At 47.7% G+C, this 17,124-nt stretch overlaps 1 protein-coding gene across 18 annotated transcripts in view; it reads right to left on the minus strand.

The window, feature by feature from the left end:
• Positions 1-17,124, minus strand: part of LOC139267034 (mucin-22-like) — a 120,809-nt gene that overhangs the window by 48,219 nt on the left and 55,466 nt on the right. For 15 of the 18 annotated variants that reach the window (XM_070884712.1, XM_070884699.1, XM_070884714.1 and 12 more), the window contains 8 exons: positions 16,150-16,245; positions 13,910-13,993; positions 12,399-12,494; positions 9,982-10,065; positions 4,730-4,825; positions 4,221-4,316; positions 2,968-3,051; positions 2,235-2,330 (listed from right to left, as the gene is read on the minus strand). In XM_070884712.1, the coding sequence (XP_070740813.1) occupies positions 2,235-2,330; positions 2,968-3,051; positions 4,221-4,316; positions 4,730-4,825; positions 9,982-10,065; positions 12,399-12,494; positions 13,910-13,993; positions 16,150-16,245 (732 nt within the window). The remainder of the gene's footprint in view (positions 1-2,234; positions 2,331-2,967; positions 3,052-4,220; positions 4,317-4,729; positions 4,826-9,981; positions 10,066-12,398; positions 12,495-13,909; positions 13,994-16,149; positions 16,246-17,124) is intronic. The other 3 variants (XM_070884703.1, XM_070884702.1, XM_070884713.1) reach the window with 3 other exon arrangements.

Raw genomic sequence — 17,124 nt, forward strand, 5'->3', positions numbered from 1 at the left:
AACCCTTTGTCCTCCTCTGCTGAGTTCTAAATTTCTCCCAGTCCCCGGGTTCGCTGCTATTTCTGGCCAATTTGTATGCCACTTCCTTGGCTTTAATATTATCCCTGATTTCCCTTGATAGCCACGGTTGAGCCACCTTCCCTTTTTTATTTTTACGTCAGACAGGAATGTACAATTGTTGTAGTTCATCCATGCGGTCTCTAAATGTCTGCCATTGCCCATTCACTGTCAACCCCTTAAGTATCATTCGCCAATCTATCCTAGCCAATTCACGCCTCATACCTTCAAAGTTACCCTTCTTTAAGTTCTGGACCACGGTCTCTGAATTAACTGTTTCATTCTTCATCCTAATGCAGAATTCCACCATATTATGGTCACTCTTCCCCAAGGGGCCTCGCACAACGAGATTGCTAATTAATCCTCTCTCATTACACAACACCCAGTCTAAGATGGCCTCCCCCCTAGTTGGTTCCTTGACATATTGGTCTAAAAAACCATCCCTTATGCACTCCAGGAAATCCTCCTCCACCGTATTGCTTCCAGTTTGGTTAACCCAATCTATGTGCATATTAAAGTCACCCATTATAACTGCTGCACCTTTATTGCACGCACCCCTAATTTCATGTTTGATGCCCTCCCCAACATCACTACTACTGTTTGGAGGTCTGTACACAACTCCCACTAACGTTTTTTGCCCTTTGACATTCTGCAGCTCTACCCATATAGATTCCACATCATCCAAGCTAATGTCCTTCCGAACTATTGCCTTAATTTGCTCCTTAACCAGCAATGCTACCCCACCTCATTTTTCTTTTATTCTATCTTTCCTGAATGTTGAATACCCCTGGATGTTGAGTTCCCAGCCCTGATCATCCTGGAGCCACGTCTCCGTAATCCCAATCACATCATATTTGTTAACATCTATTTGCACAGTTAATTCATCCACCTTATTGTGGATACTCCTTGCATTAAGACACAAAGCCTTCAGGCTTGTTTTATTAAACACCCTTTGTCCTTTTAGAATTTTGCTGTACAGTGGCCCTTTTTGTTCTTTGCCTTGAGTTTCTCTGCCCTCCACTTTTCCTCATCTCCTTTCTGTCTTTTGCTTTTGCCTCCTTTTTATTTCCCTCTGTCTCCCTGCATTGGTTCCCATCCCCCTGCCATATTAGTTTAACTCCTCCCCAACAGCATTAGCAAACACTCCCCCTAGGACATTGGTTCCGGTCCTGCCCAGGTGCAAACAGTCCGGTTTGTACTGGTCCCACCTCCCCCAGAACCGGTTCCAATGCCCCAGGAATTTGAATCCCTCCCTGCTGCACCACTGCTCAAGCCACGTATTCATCTGCGCTATCCTGCGATTCCTACTCTGACTAGCACGTGGCACTGGTAGCAATCCCGAGATTACTACTTTTGAGGTCCTACTTTTTAATTTAGCTCCTAGCTCCTTAAATTCGTTTCGTAGGACCTCATCCCTTTTTTTACCTATGTCGTTGGTACCAATGTGCACCACGACAACTGGCTGATCTCCCTCCCTTTTTAGAATGTCCTGCACCCGCTCCGAGACATCCTTGACCCTTGCACCAGGGAGGCAACATACCATCCTGGAGTCTCGGTTGCGGCCGCAGAAACGCGTATCTATTCCCTTTACAATTGAATCCCCTATCACTATCGCTCTCCCACTCTTTTTTCTGCCCTCCTGTGCAACAGAGCTAGCCAGGGTGCCATGAACTTGGCTGCTGCTGCCCTCCCCTGATGAGTCAACCCCCTCAACAGTACCCAAAGCAGTGTATCTGTTTTGCAGGTTGAGTACGTATTTGTCTCTGTAGTAAAGAAAGAGAGTTTATGATAGCTTGTAGAGCGGAAAACAACAGGACAGGTCTTCAGGTTAGTACTGGAGCATGGATAATGAACGCACTGCAATTTATATAACCCAGAATCTTACAATCCTATTGTCCCCTCAGACACTGCAGCCCCCTTCCCTCAGACACTGCTGCACATTACAGTCAGTCACCACAACTCATTCCACTCAGCAACTATATCCCACTCACCTCAGTCTCCTCATCCCACTCCCCTCAGTCTCCTCGTCCCACTCCCCTCAGTCTCCTCGTCCCAATTCCCTCAGACTCATCACCCCAATCAATGTAGTAACAGATTGATGAATCTCCAGGACTGAGGATTTCAGCAGTTGCACTGGGTGAACAATCTCTGTAGAAATGACGGCACAAGGCAAATACCTGAGGCTACAGACCCCGCTGGGGTAGTGTACGAATGGCTGGTGGATTCCGGGGAAGATTGTTCCTCAGGCCCCTGAGTTGGGTATGTAACTTGTTCTGTAATAAAGGAAGAGTGTCATGGTAGAGTGCAGAGTGGAGAACAACATAACAGATCATCAGGTTCATATTAGAGGCCTGGTAATATCAGGCACTGTTCTTTATATAATCGAGAACCTTCCAATCCCATTCCCCTCAGTCACTACAACTATTTTATTTGGAATCATAAAACAAGTGCTCCCTTATTAAAGGGGGCAGTAAAACAACAAACAATTTAACTTTTTACTGTAAACTTAAACCAATTCAAAGTTTGCCTCAGTCACTACATCCCACTTCCCTCAGAAACTGCAGCACATTTCAGTCAGGCACCAGAACTCATTCCACTCAGACACTACATCACATTCACCTCGGTCACTTCATCCCCGATGCCTCACGCTCTCCCTCGGACTATTTAGCCCACTACGCTCAGATTCCTAATCCCACTGCCCACAATATCAACATCCCACTCCCCTAAGTCTCTTCATCCCACTCACATCGGAAACTTCATCTCACTCCCCTCAGTCGCCCCATTCGAATCCCTTTAAACTCCTGATCCCATACTCCTCAGTAAGAGACTGGATGTATCTCTGGAACTAAGGATTTCTGCAGTTACATTGTTTGAACAGTCTGTGTAGAATAGACTCCATAATTCAGATACCTGAGGTTGCAGTTCCCGCTGGGATAGTGGATGAATGCTTAGTGGATTGTTCCTCATGCCCCCGAGTTGAGTACGTATTTGTCTCTGTAGTAAAGGAAGAGAGTTATGGTAGCTTGAAGAGTGGAAAACAACAGGACAGGTCTTCAGGTTAGTACTGGAGCATGGATAATGAAGGCACTGCACTTTATATAACCCAGAATCTTACAATCACATTCCCCTCAGACACTGCATCCCCCTTCCTCAGACACTGCTGCACATTACAGTCAGTCACCACAACTCATTCCACTCAGCAACTATATCCCACACCTCTCCGTCTCCTCATCCCACACCTCTCCGTCTCCTCATCCCACACCTCTCCGTCTCCTCATCCCACACCTCTCCGTCTCCTCATCCCACACCTCTCCGTCTCCTCATCCCACACCTCTCCGTCTCCTCATCCCACACCTCTCCGTCTCCTCATCCCACACCTCTCCGTCTCCTCATCCCACACCTCTCCGTCTCCTCATCCCACACCTCTCCGTCTCCTCATCCCACACCTCTCCGTCTCCTCATCCCACACCTCTCCGTCTCCTCATCCCACACCTCTCCGTCTCCTCATCCCACACCTCTCCGTCTCCTCATCCCACACCTCTCCGTCTCCTCATCCCACACCTCTCCGTCTCCTCATCCCACACCTCTCCGTCTCCTCATCCCACACCTCTCCGTCTCCTCATCCCACACCTCTCCGTCTCCTCATCCCACACCTCTCCGTCTCCTCATCCCACACCTCTCCGTCTCCTCATCCCACACCTCTCCGTCTCCTCATCCCACACCTCTCCGTCTCCTCATCCCACACCTCTCCGTCTCCTCATCCCACACCTCTCCGTCTCCTCATCCCACACCTCTCCGTCTCCTCATCCCACACCTCTCAGTCTCCTCATCCCACACCTCTCAGTCTCCTCATCCCACACCTCTCAGTCTCCTCATCCCACTCCCAGCAGTCTACTCTTCACACTCACCTCAGTCTCCTCAACCTGCACCCATCGGTCTCCTCATCCAATCTCCCTCAGACACATCATCCCACTCCACTTAGTCTCCTCATCCCAATTCCCTCTGGCACATCATCCCACTCCCCTCAGTCTCCTCATACCAATTCCCTCGGACTCATCATCCCAATCAACGTAGTAAGAGATTGATGAATCTCCAGGACTGAGGATTTCAGCAGCTGCACTGGGTGAACAATGTGTGTGGAATGGTCTCCACAAGGCAGATACCTGCAGCTGCTGATCCCGCTGGGATAGTGGGTGAATGGTTATCATATTCAGGAGTCAATTGTTCATCAGGTCCTTGAGTTGGGTATGTATTAGTCTCTGTAATAACAGAAGAGAGTTATGGTAGATTGAAGAGTGGAGAACAACAGAACAGGTCACCATGTCAGTACCAGAGCCTGGATAATATCAGGCACTGCTCTTGATATAACCCAGAATCCTCCAATCCCATTCCCCTCGGTCATTACATCCCCCTTCCCTCACACACTGCTGCACATTCCAGTCAGACACCACAAATCATTCCACTCAGCAACTATATCCCACACCACTCAGTCTCCTCATCCCACTCACCTCAGTCTCCTCATCCCACTCACCTCAGTCTCCTCATCCCACTCACCTCAGACTCATCACCCCCAATCAACGCAGTAACAAATTGATGAATCTCCAGGACTGAGGATTTCAGAAGTTACTTTGGGAGAACAATCTCTGTAGAAATGACGGCACAAGGCAAATACCTGTGGCTACAGACCCCGCTGGGACAGTGTACGAATGGCTGGTGGATTCCGGGGAAGATTGTTCCTCAGGCCCCTGAGTTGGGTATGTAACTTGTTCTGTAATAAAGGAAGATTGTCATGGTAGAGTGCAGAGTGGAGAACAACAGGTTCGTATTAGAGGCCGGGTAATATCAGGCACTGCTCTTTATATAATCCAGAACCTTCCAATCCCATTCCCCTCAGTCACTACAACTATTTTATTTGGAATCATAAATCAAGTGCTCCCTTATTAAAGGGGCACTAAAACCGACAAAGAAACAAATTAACTACTGACTGTCAACTTAAATCAATTAAAAATATGGCTCAGTCACTATATCCCCCTTCCCTCAGAAAGTGAACATTCCAGTCAGGCAGCACAACTCACTCCACTCAGATACTAAATCACATTCACCTCTGTCACTTCATCCCCGATGCCTCACGCACTCCATCGATCTATTGAGCACACTTCCCTCAGATTCCTCATCCCACTCCGCTCAGTCTCTCCATCCCACTCTCCTCAGAAACTTCATCTCATTCCCCTCAGTCACCCCATCCCAATCCCTTTAAATTCCTGATCTCACACTACTCAGTAAGAGACTGGATGCATCTCTGGAAATAAGGATGTCTGCAATTACATTGTGTGAACAGTCTGTGTAGCATGGTTTCCACAATTCAGATACCGGAGGTTGCAGATCCAGCTGGCAAAGTGGATGAATGGTTCGCAGATTGTTCCTCGGGCCCCGGAGTTGGGTATGTATTAGTCTCTCTAATAAAGACTGAGAGTTATGGTAGATTGAAGAGTGAGACCAGCAGAACAGGTAATTAGGTAAATACTAGAGCACGAATAATGTCAGGCACTGCTCTTTATATAACCCAGAATCTTACAAACCCATTCCCCTCAGTCATTACATCCCCGTTCCCGGAGACACTGCTGCACATTGCAGTTAGACACCACAACTGATTCCACTGAGACACTGCATCAGATTCAACTCTGTCACTTCATCCCCGATGCCTGACACTTTCCCTCGATTTATTTAACCCACTGCTCATACTTCTAATCCCTCTTCCCTCAATCTCTTCATCCCACTCCCCTCAATCTCTTCATCCCACTCCCCTCAATCTCTTCATCCCACTCCCTTTAAATTCATGATACCACACTCCTCCACAAGAGACTTGATGTATCTCTGGAACTAATGATTTCTGCAGTTATATTGTGTGAACAGTCTGTGTTGAATGGATTCCACAAATCAGATATCTGAGGTTGGAGACCCCACTGGGAAAGTGGATGAATGGTTTGCGGATTGTTGCTCAGGCCCCGGAGCTAAATACATTTTTGTTTCTGTAATAAAGGAAGAGAGTTATGGTAGATTGCAGTGGGGTGAGGAGTCTGAAGGGAGTGGCATGAGGAGATTGAGGGCAGTGGCATTAGGAATCTGATGGCAGTGTGCCACAGAGATGGAGGGAGTGAGTCAGGGGTCTGGGATGAAATGACAGGTGAACAGAATGGAGAGTCTGAGTGTAAAGGAATGTGGTTTCTGAGTGGAATGTGTAGCATTCAAAACTAAACAACAGAACAGGTCACCAGGTTAGTACTGGAACCCGGATAATGTCAGGCACTGCTCTTTATATAACCCAGAATCTTACAAACCCATTCCCCTCAGACATTACATCCCCGTTCACTCACACACTGCTGCACATTCCAGTCAGACACCACAACTCATTCTCTCAGTAACTACATCACACTCCACTCTGTCTTCTCAACCCACACCCTTCAGACTCCTCATCCCAATAATCTCACTCTCCTTATTCTACTCTTCTCAGTCCCCTCCACCCACTTCCCTCAGTCACCTCATCCCACTTCCCTCTTTCTCCGCTTCTCACTCCGCTCCATCTCTTCAACACACTCCCATCAGTCTCCTCATCCCAATTCCCTCAGACACATCATCTCACTGCCCTCAGTCTCCTCATTCCAATTCTCTCGGACTCATCACCTCACTCCATTCACTAAGAGACTTGATGAGTCTTCGGTACTGAGGATTTCAGCAGTTGCACTGGGTAAATCGTTTGTTTAATATGGACACTACAAGGCAGATACCTGAAGCTGCACATCCCACTGAGTTAGTGGATGAAAGGTCAGCGAATTCTTGACCAATTGTTCCTCGGGCCCCTGAGTTGTTGATGCCTCTTTGTATGTAATAAATTAACAAAGTCATGTGAGTGTGAAGATTGGAGAACCCCATAACAGGTCATCAGGATGGTATTGGAGCCCACCGAATGTCAGACATTGGTATTTGTATAATCCAGAATCTTTCAATCATATTCACCTCAGTCACTACATCTTCCTCCATTGAAGCACTGCTACACATTCCATTCAGACACCACATCCCTTTACACTCAGACTCTACATTTTATTCACCTGTCAATTCATCCCATCCACCTGACTCACTCCCCCCATCTCTGTGGCACACTTCCATCAGATTCCTAATGCCACTGCCCTCAGTCTCCTCATGCCACTTCCTTCAGAATTCTCATCCCACTGCGCTCTGTGTCCTCAACCTGCTCCACTCAGTGTCCTCTTCCAATGCCCCACAATCTCATAATCTCACAACCCTCAGTAAGAGACTGGATCAATCTGTGTGACTGAGGAATTCAGAAGTTACATTGGGTGAACAGTCTGTGTAGAATTGACCCCACAAGGCAAGTACCATAGACTGCAGACCCCACTGGGATAGTGTACGAATAGCTGGCGGATTCATAAGAACATAAGAATTAGGAACAGGAGTAGGCCATCTAGCCCCTCGAGCCTGCTCCGCCATTCAATAAGATCATGGCTGATCTGGCCGTGGACTCAGCTCCACTTACCCGCCCTCTCCCCATAACTCTTAATTCCCTTATTGGTTAAAAATCTATCTATCTTTGACTTGAAAACATTCAATGAGCTAGCCTCAACTGCTTCCTTGGGCAGAGAATTCCACAGATTCACAACCCTCTGGGAGAAGAAATTCCTTCTCAACTCGGTTTTAAATTGGCTCCTCCGTATTTTGAGGCTGTGCCCCCTAGTTCTAGTCTCCCCGACCAGTGGAAACAACCTCTCTGCCTCTATCGTGTCTATCCCTTTCATGATTTTAAATGTTTCTATAAGATCACCCCTCATCCTTCTGAACTCCAAAGAGTAAAGACCCAGTCTACTCAATCTATCATCATAAGGTAACCCCCTCATCTCCGGAATCAGCCTAGTGAATCGTCTCTGTACCCCCTCCAAAGCCGGTATATTCTTCCTTAAGTAAGGTGACCAAAACAGCACGCAGTACTCCAGGTGCGGCCTCACCAATACCCTATACAGTTGCAGCAACACCTCCCTGCTTTTGTACTCCATCCCTCTCGCAATGAAGGCCAACATTCCATTCGCCTTCCTAATTACCTGCTGCACCTGCAAACTAACTTTTTGGGATTCATGCACAAGGACCCCCAGGTCCCTCTGCACCGCAGCATGTTGTAATTTCTCCCCATTCAAATAATATTCCCTCTTACTGTTTTTTTTCCCCCAAGGTGGATGACCTCACACTTTCCGACATTGTATTCCATCTGCCAAACCTTAGCCCATTCGCTTAACCTATTTAAATCTCTTTGCAGCCTCTCTGTGTCCTCTACACACTTTCCCACTAATCTGTGTGTCATCTGCAAATTTTGTTGCACTACACTCTGTCCCCTCTTCTAGGTCATCTATGTATATTGTAAACAGTTGTGGTCCCAGCACCGATCCCTGTGGCACACCACTAACCACCGATTTCCAACCCGAAAAAGGACCCATTTATCCCGACTCTCTGCTTTCTGTTCGCCAGCCAATTCTCTATCCATGCTAATACATTTCCTCTGACTCCACGTACCTTTACCTTCTGCAGTAACCTTTTGTGTGGCACCTTATCGAATGCCTTTTGGAAATCTAAATACACCACATCCATCGGTACACATCTATCCACCATGCTCGTTATATCCTCAAAGAATTCCAGTAAGTTAGTTAAACATGATTTCCCCTTCATGAATCCATGCTGCGTCTGCTTGATTGCACTATTCCTATCCAGACGTCCCGCTATTTCTTCCTTAATGATGTTACACTAACTGGCCTATAGTTACCTGCCTTTTGCCTGCCCCCTTTTTTAAAACAGAGGCGTTATATTAGCTGCTCTCCAATCCGCTGGTACCTCCCCAGACTCCAGAGAATTTTGGTAGATTATAACGAATGCATCTGCTATAACTTCCGCCATCTCTTTTAATACCCTGGGATGCATTTCATCAGGACCAGGGGACTTGTCTACCTTGAGTCCCATTAGCCTGTCCAGCACTACCCCCCCTAGTGATAGTGATTGTCTCAAGGTCCTCCCTTCCCACATTCCTGTGGCCTGCAAATTTTGGCATGGTTTTTGTGTCTTCGCGGGTCGATTGTTCCTCAGGCTGCTGAGTTGGGTATGTAACTGGCTCCGTAATAAAGGAAGAGAGTCATGGTATATTGCATAGTGGAGAACAACAGAACAGGTCACCAGGTTAGTACTAGTGCCCGGATAATATCAGGCACTACTCTTTATATAACCCAGAACCTTCCAATCTCATTCCCCTCAGTCACTACAACTATTTTAGTTGCAACCATAAATCAAGTGCTCCCTTATTAAAGGGGGCACTAAAACTGACAAAGAAACAATTTAACTTTTTACTGTAAACTTAAATCAATTCAAACTTTGCCTCAGTCACTACATCCCACTTCCCTCAGAAACTGCAGCACATTCCAGTCAGGCACCAGAACTCATTCCACTCAGACACTACATCCCACTCACCTCGGTCACTTCATCCCCGATGCCTCACGCTCTCCCTCGGACTATTTAGCCCACTACGCTCAGATTTCTAATCCCTCTCCCCTCAGTCTCTTCATCCCACTCCCCTCAGTCTCTTCATCCCACTCCCCTCAGTCTCTTCATCCCACTCCCCTCAGTCTCTTCATCCCTCTCCCCTCAGTCTCTTCATCCCTCTCCCCTCAGTCTCTTCATCCCTCTCCCCTCAGTCTCTTCATCCCACTCCCCTCAGTCTCTTCATCCCACTCCCCTCAGTCACCCCATCCCAATCCTTTTAAACTCATGATACCAAACTCCTCTGTAAAGACTTGATGTATCTCTGGAACTAAGGATTTCTGCAGTTATATTGTGCGAACAGTCTGTGTAGAATGGACACCACAATTCAAATACCTGAGGTTGGAGACCCCACTGCGAAAGTGGATGAATGGTTAGTGGATTGTTGCTCAGGCCCTGTAGTTGGGTATGTATTTGCCTCTGTAATAAAGGAAGAGAGTTATGGTAGATTGCAGAGTGGGGAACAAAATAACAGGTCATCAGGTTAGTACTGGAGCCCAGATAATGTCAGGCACTGCTCCTAAAATAACACAGAATGTTATAATCCCATTCCCCTGAGACACTGCATCCCACTTCCCTCAAACACTGCTGTACATTCCAGTCAGGCACCACAACTTATTCCACTCAGTAGCTAAATCCAACTCCACTCAGTCTCCTAAACCCACACCACTCAGTCCAGTCACCTCATTCTCCTTATTCCGCTCATCTCAGTACCCTCCACCCACTTCCCTCAGTCTCCTCTTCACACACCCCTCAGTCTCCTCATCCCACTCTGCTTAATCTCCTCATCCCACCATACTCTGTATCGTCAACCCACTCCTCATCCCACTCTGCTCAGTCTCCTCTTCCCACTCCACTCCATCTTCTCAACCTACTCCCATCAGTCACCTCATCCCTTGGACACATCATCCCACTCCCGTCTGTCTGCTAATCGCAATGCCTTCAGTCTCATCATCCCGCTCCACTCAGTCCCCTTATCACAATTCCCTCAGACTTATCATCCCACTCCACAATGTAAAGGACTTGCTGAATCACCAGGACTGAGGATTTCAGCTGTTGCACTGAATGAACAATCTGTGAGGAAATGGACACCACAAGGCAGATACCTGCGGCTGAAGATCCCGCTGGGATAGTGGAAGAATGGTTTGCGTATTCCTGAGTCGATTGTTCACCAGGCCAATGAGTTGGGTAGAGTTTCCATATTTATGAAAGGATATTCTTGCTTTGGAGGCAGTTCAGAGAAGGTTCACAAGGTTGACTCCAGGGATGAGGGGGTTGACTTATGAGCAAAGGTGGAGTAGGTTGGGTGTCTACTCATTGGAGTTCAGAAGAATGAGAGGTGATCTTATTGAAATGTCTAAGATTATGAGGGTGCTTGACAAGGTGGATGCAGAGAGGATGTTTCCACAGATGGGGGAGACCAAAAGTAGAGGGCATGATCTTAGAATAAGGGGCCGCCCATTTAAAATGGAGATGAGAAATTTCTTCTCTCAGAGGGTTGTAAATCTGTCGAATTTGTTGCCTCGGAGAGCTGTGGAAGCTGGGACATTGAATATATTTAAGACAGAAATAGACAGTTTCTTGAGCGATAAGGGAGTAAAGGGTTATGGGGAGTGAGCGGAACAGTAGAGCTGAGTCCATGATCAGATCAACCATGATCTTATTGAATGGTGCAGCAGACTCAAGAGGCCGCATGGCCTACTCTTGTTCCTATTTCTTATGTTCTTTATGTATCGGGCTTTATAATAAAGGAAGAGAGTCATGGTAGAGTGCAGAGTGGAGAACAGCAGAACAGGTCTCCAGGTTAGTACTGGAGCCCGGATAATGTCAGGTACTGCTCTTTATATAACCCAGAATCCTCCAATGCCATTCTCCTCAGTCACTACAACCCCCTTCCCTCAGACATAGCTGCACATTCCAGTCAGACACCACAACTCATTCCACTGAGGCAATACATCCCATTCACCTGTGTAACTTCATCCCAGTTGCCTCACCCCACTCCCCCCAGGTCTCCTCACCCCACTCCCCCCAGGTCTCCTCACCCCACTCCCCCCAGGTTTCCTCATCCCACTCCCCTCAGGTCCCCTCATCCCAATTCCCTCGCACTCATCACCCCACTTCGTTGACTAAGAGGCTTGATGCATCTTCGGGACTGAGGATTTCACAGTTGCACTGGGTGATCAGTTTGCAGAGTATGGATCCCACAAGGCAGAAATCTGAAGCTGCAGATCCAGCTGCGATAGTGGACGAATGGTCAGCGGATTCTTGAGTCGACTGTTCATCGGGCCAGAGTTGTTGATTCCCTTAGTATGTAATAAAGGAACAGAGGCATGCGAGAGTACAGATTGGAGAAACCCAAAACAGGACAACAGAATGGTATTGGAGCCCGGCGAATGTCAGACACTCGTAGTTATATAACCCAGAATCTTTCAATCATTTTCACCTCAGTCACTACATCTCCCACCACTCAGACACCATATCCCATTCCACTCAGACACTACATTCCGTTCACCCCTGTAAATTCATCCCAGACCCCTGACTCACTCCCTTAATTTATCTGGCCCACTTCTCTCAGACTCCTAATCTCACGGCCCTTAATATCCTCATCCCACTCCACTCACTCTGCTCCTCCAATGCCCCACAACCTCATCACCTCACTGCCCTCAGTAAGAGACTGGATCAATCTCAGAGTGAGGATTTCAGAAGTTACATTGGATGAACAGTCTGTAGAATGGACGACACAAGGCAAATACCTGAGGCTGCAGACCCCACTGGGATCGTGGACGAATGGCTGGCGGATTCTCGTGTCCATTGTTCCTCAGTTCCCTGAGTTGGGTATGTATCTGGCCCTGTGATAAAAGCAGAGAGTCATGGTAGAGTGCAGAGTGGAGAACAACAGAACAGGTCACCAGGTTAGTACGGGAGCCCGGATAATGTCAGGCACTGCTCTTTATATAACCCAGAATCCTCCAATCCCATTCCCCTCAGTCACTACTTCCCCATTCCCTCACACACTGCTGCACATTCCCATCCGGCACCACAACTCATTCAACTGAGACACCACATCCCATTCACCTCTGTCCCAGATGCCTCACGCACTCCCTCAGACCTCAGTCTCTTCAGCACACTCCCAACAGATTAGTCATCCTACTCCTCTCTGCCTCCTCATCCCAAGCCCCTCAATCTCCTCATCCCAACACCACAGTCTACGCCACCCACTCCCCTTAGATTCCTCATCCCACTTTCCTTATACCACTCACCTCTCAGCCACGGACTTCCTTTACCTCATCCCATTCCCCTCAGTCTCCTCATCCCACTCCGCTCAGTCTCCTCATCCCACTTTCCTTATACCACTCACCTCTCAGCCACGGACTTCCTTTACCTCATCCCATTCCCCTCAGTCTCCTCATCCCACTCCGCTCAGTCTCCTCATCCCACTTTCCTTATACCACTCACCTCTCAGCCACGGACTTCCTTTACCTCATCCCACTCCGCTCAGTCTCCTCATCCCACTCCGCTCAGTCTCCTCATCCCACTCCGCTCAGTCTCCTCATCCCACTCCGCTCAGTCTCCTCATCCCACTCCCCTTGAGTAAAAGACTGGATAAATGTTTGGCACTGAGGAATTCAGATATTACATTTAGTGAGCAGTCTCCGTAGAATGGTCCCCAAAGGCTGATACCTGAGGCTGAAGATCCCACTGGGATAGTGGATGACAGATCAGCGGATACTCGAGTCGATTGTTCCTCAGGCTCCCGAGTTGTTGTCTCTTCGCATTTAATAAAGGAACAGATGCATGCCAGAGTTCAGAGTGGGGAACCCCATAACAGGTCATCATGGTGGTATGGGAGCCCGGAGAATGTTAAACTCTGGTATTTATATAACCCCAAATCATTCTATCCTATTCACCTCAGTCACTAAATCTCACTCCCCTCAGACACTGCTACACATTCCACTCAGAGACATCGCATTCACCCCTGTCATTTTACTCCAGACCCGTGAGGCACTCCCTCAATCTATTTAGCTCACTTCTCTCGGATTCCTAATCCCACTGCCCTCAAATTCTTCATACCACTCCGTTCAATCTCTTCACCCCACTCTGCTCAGAAACATCATTCTACTCCCCATAGTCACCTCATTCAATCCCTTTAAACTCCTGATCCCACACTTCTCGGTAAGAGACTGGATGCATATCTGGAACTAAGGATTTCTGCTGTTACATTGTGTGAACAGTCTGTGTAGAATGGAGTCCACAATTCAGATACCTGAGGTTGCAGATCCCGCTGGGATAGTGGATGAATGGTTGATGGATTGTTCCTCAGGTTCCGTAGTTGCGTATGTATTAGTCTCTGTATTAAAAGGAAGAGAGTTATGGTCGACTGCAGTGTGGAGAACAGAACAGAACAGGTCATCAGTTTAGTACTAGAGCCCAGATAATGTCAGGCACTTCTCCTGATATAACCCAGAATCTTACAATCCCATTCCCCTCAGTCACTGCATCCCCCTTCCCTCAGACAAAGCTGCACATTCCAGTCAGACACCACAACTCATTCCACTCAGTAACTGCATTCCACTCCACTCATTCTCCTCAATGCAAACCCCTCAGAGTCCTCATTCCAGTTACCTCACTCTCCTTATTCGACTCACCTCAGTCCCCTTCACCAACGTCCCTCAGACACATCATCCCACATCCCTCAGACACATCATCCCACATCCCTCAGACACATCATCCCACTCCCGCCTGTCTCTTCATCCCAATTCCCTCATTCGCATCATCCCACTCCCCTCAGTCCCCTTATCACAATTCCCTCAGACTCATCATCCCACTCCACAATGTTAAGGACTTGCTGAATCTCCAGCACTGAGGATTTCAGCTGTTGCACTGTGAGGAATGGACACCACAAGGCAGATACCTGCGGCTGCAGATCCCGCTGGGATAGTGGAAGAACGGTTTGCGTATTCCTGAGTCGATTGTTCACCAGGCCACTGAATTGGGTAGAGTTTCCATATTTACGAAAGGATATACTTGCTTTGGAGGCAGTTCAGAGAAGGTTCACTAGGTTGATTCCAGGGATGAGGGAGTTGACTTATGAGCAAAGGATGAGTAGGTTGGGCCTCTACTCATTGGAGTTCAGAAGAATGAGAGGTGATCTTATTGAAACGCATCAGGTTATGAGTGGGGTTGACAAAATGGATACAGAGAGGATGTTTCCACTGATGGGGGAGACTAGAACTAGGGGCATGATCTTAGAATAAGGGGTCGCCCATTTAAAACGGAGATGAGAGGAATTTCTTCTTTCAGAGGGTTGTAAATCTGTGGAATTTGGTGCCTCACAGAGCTGTGGAAGCTGGGACATTGAATATATTTAAGACAGAAATAGACAGTTTCTTGAGCGATAAGGGGATAAGTGGTTAAGGGGAGCGGGCGGGACAGTGGAGCTGAGTCCATGATCAGATCAACCATGATCTTATTGAATGGCGCAGCAGGCTCAAGGGGCCGCATAGCCTATTCCTATTTCTTATGTTCTTATGTTATTTATGTATCTGGCTCTGTAATAAAGGTAGAACGCAGAGCGGGGAACAACAGATTAGTACTGGAGCCCTGATAATGTCAAGCACTTTACATAACCCAGAATCCTCCAATCCCAGTCCCCTCAGTCACCGCATCCCCCTTCCCTCATACACTGCTGCACATTGTAGTCGGGCACCACGACTGATTCTACAATGGCACTACATCCCATTCACCCATGTAACTTCATCCCAGTTGCCTCATGCACTCCGTTAGTCTCTTCATCCCACTCGCATCAGATCGCTGATCCCACTCTGCTCAGTCTCCACATCCCAGTCCCCTCAGTCTCCACATCCCACTCCCCTCGCACTCATCACCCTAGTCCATTGACTAAGAGGCTGATGCATCTTTGCGACTGCGAATTTCAGCAGTTGCACTGGATGAACAGTTTGTGGAGTATGGACCCCACAAGGCAGAAACCTGAAGCTGTAGATCCGGATGGTAGAGGGGACGAATGGTCAGCGGATTCTTGAGTCGACTGTTCGTCGGGCCAGAGTTGTTGATTCCCTTAGTAAGTAATAAAGGAACAGAGGCATGCGAGAGTGCAGATTCAAGAAACCCATAACAGGACAACAGAATGGTATTGGAGCCCGGCGAATGTCAGACACTCGTAGATATATAACCCAGAATCTTTCAATCATTTTCACCTCAGTCACTACATCTCCCACCACTCAGACACCATATCCCATTCCACTCAGACACTACATTCCGTTCACCCCTGTAAATTCATCCCAGACCCCTGACTCACTCCCTCAATTTATCTGGCCCACTTCTCTCAGACTCCTAATCTCACGGCCCTCAGTCTCCTCCTCCAATGCCCCACAACCTGGTCACCTCACTGCCCTCAGTAAGGGACTGGATCAATCTCTGTGAATGAAGATTTCAGAAGTTACATTGGATGAACAGTCTGTAGAATGGATGACACAAGGCAAATACCTGAAGCTGCAGACCCCACTGGGATCGTGGATGAATGGCTGGCAGATTGTCGTATCAATCGTTCCTCAGTTCCCCGAGTTGGGTATGTATCTGGCTCTGTAATAAAAGCAGAGAGTCACGGTAGAGCTATGAATGGAGAACAGAACAGGTCACCAGGTTAGTACTAGAGCCCAGATAATGTCAGGTACTGCTCTTTATATAACCCAGAATCCTCCAATCCCATTCCCCTCAGTCACTACATCCCCATTCCCTCACACACTGCTACACATTCCAGTCAGGCACCACAGCTCATTCAACTGAGACACCACATCCCATTCACCTCTGTCACTTCATCCCAGATGCCTCACGCACTCCCTCAGACCTCAGTCTCTTCAGCACACTCCCAACAGATTAGTCATTCCATTCCACTCAGTGTACTCATCCCACTCCGCTCAGTCTCCTCATCCCACTCCCATCGGTCTCCTCATCCCATGGTCCACATACTCCTCATCTCACTCCCCTTGAGTAAAAGACTGGATAAATGTCTGGCAATGAGGATTTCAGACATTACATTTAGTGAGCAGTCTCCGTAGAATGGTCCCCAAAGGCTAATACCTGAGGCTGAAGATCCCACTGGGATAGTGGATGACAGATCAGAGGATACTTGAGTCATTTGTTCCTCGGGCTCCTGAGTTGTTGTCTCTTTGCATTTAATAAAGGCCAGAGTTCAGAGTGGAGAACCCCATAACAGGTCATCATGGTGGTATGGAAGCCCAGAGAATGTTAAACTCTGGTATTTATATAACCCAAAGTCATTCTATCCTATTCACCTCAGTCACTAAATCTCACTCCCCTCAGACACTGCTGCACATTCCACTCAGATACTACATCGCATTCACCCCTGTCTTTTTACCCCAGACCCGTGATGCACTCCCTCAATCTATTTAGCTCACTTCCCTCAGATTCCTAATCCCACTGCCCTCAAACTCTTCATCC

Source organism: Pristiophorus japonicus, chromosome 7, assembly GCF_044704955.1.
Source record: "Pristiophorus japonicus isolate sPriJap1 chromosome 7, sPriJap1.hap1, whole genome shotgun sequence".
Lineage (NCBI taxonomy): Eukaryota > Metazoa > Chordata > Chondrichthyes > Pristiophoridae > Pristiophorus > Pristiophorus japonicus.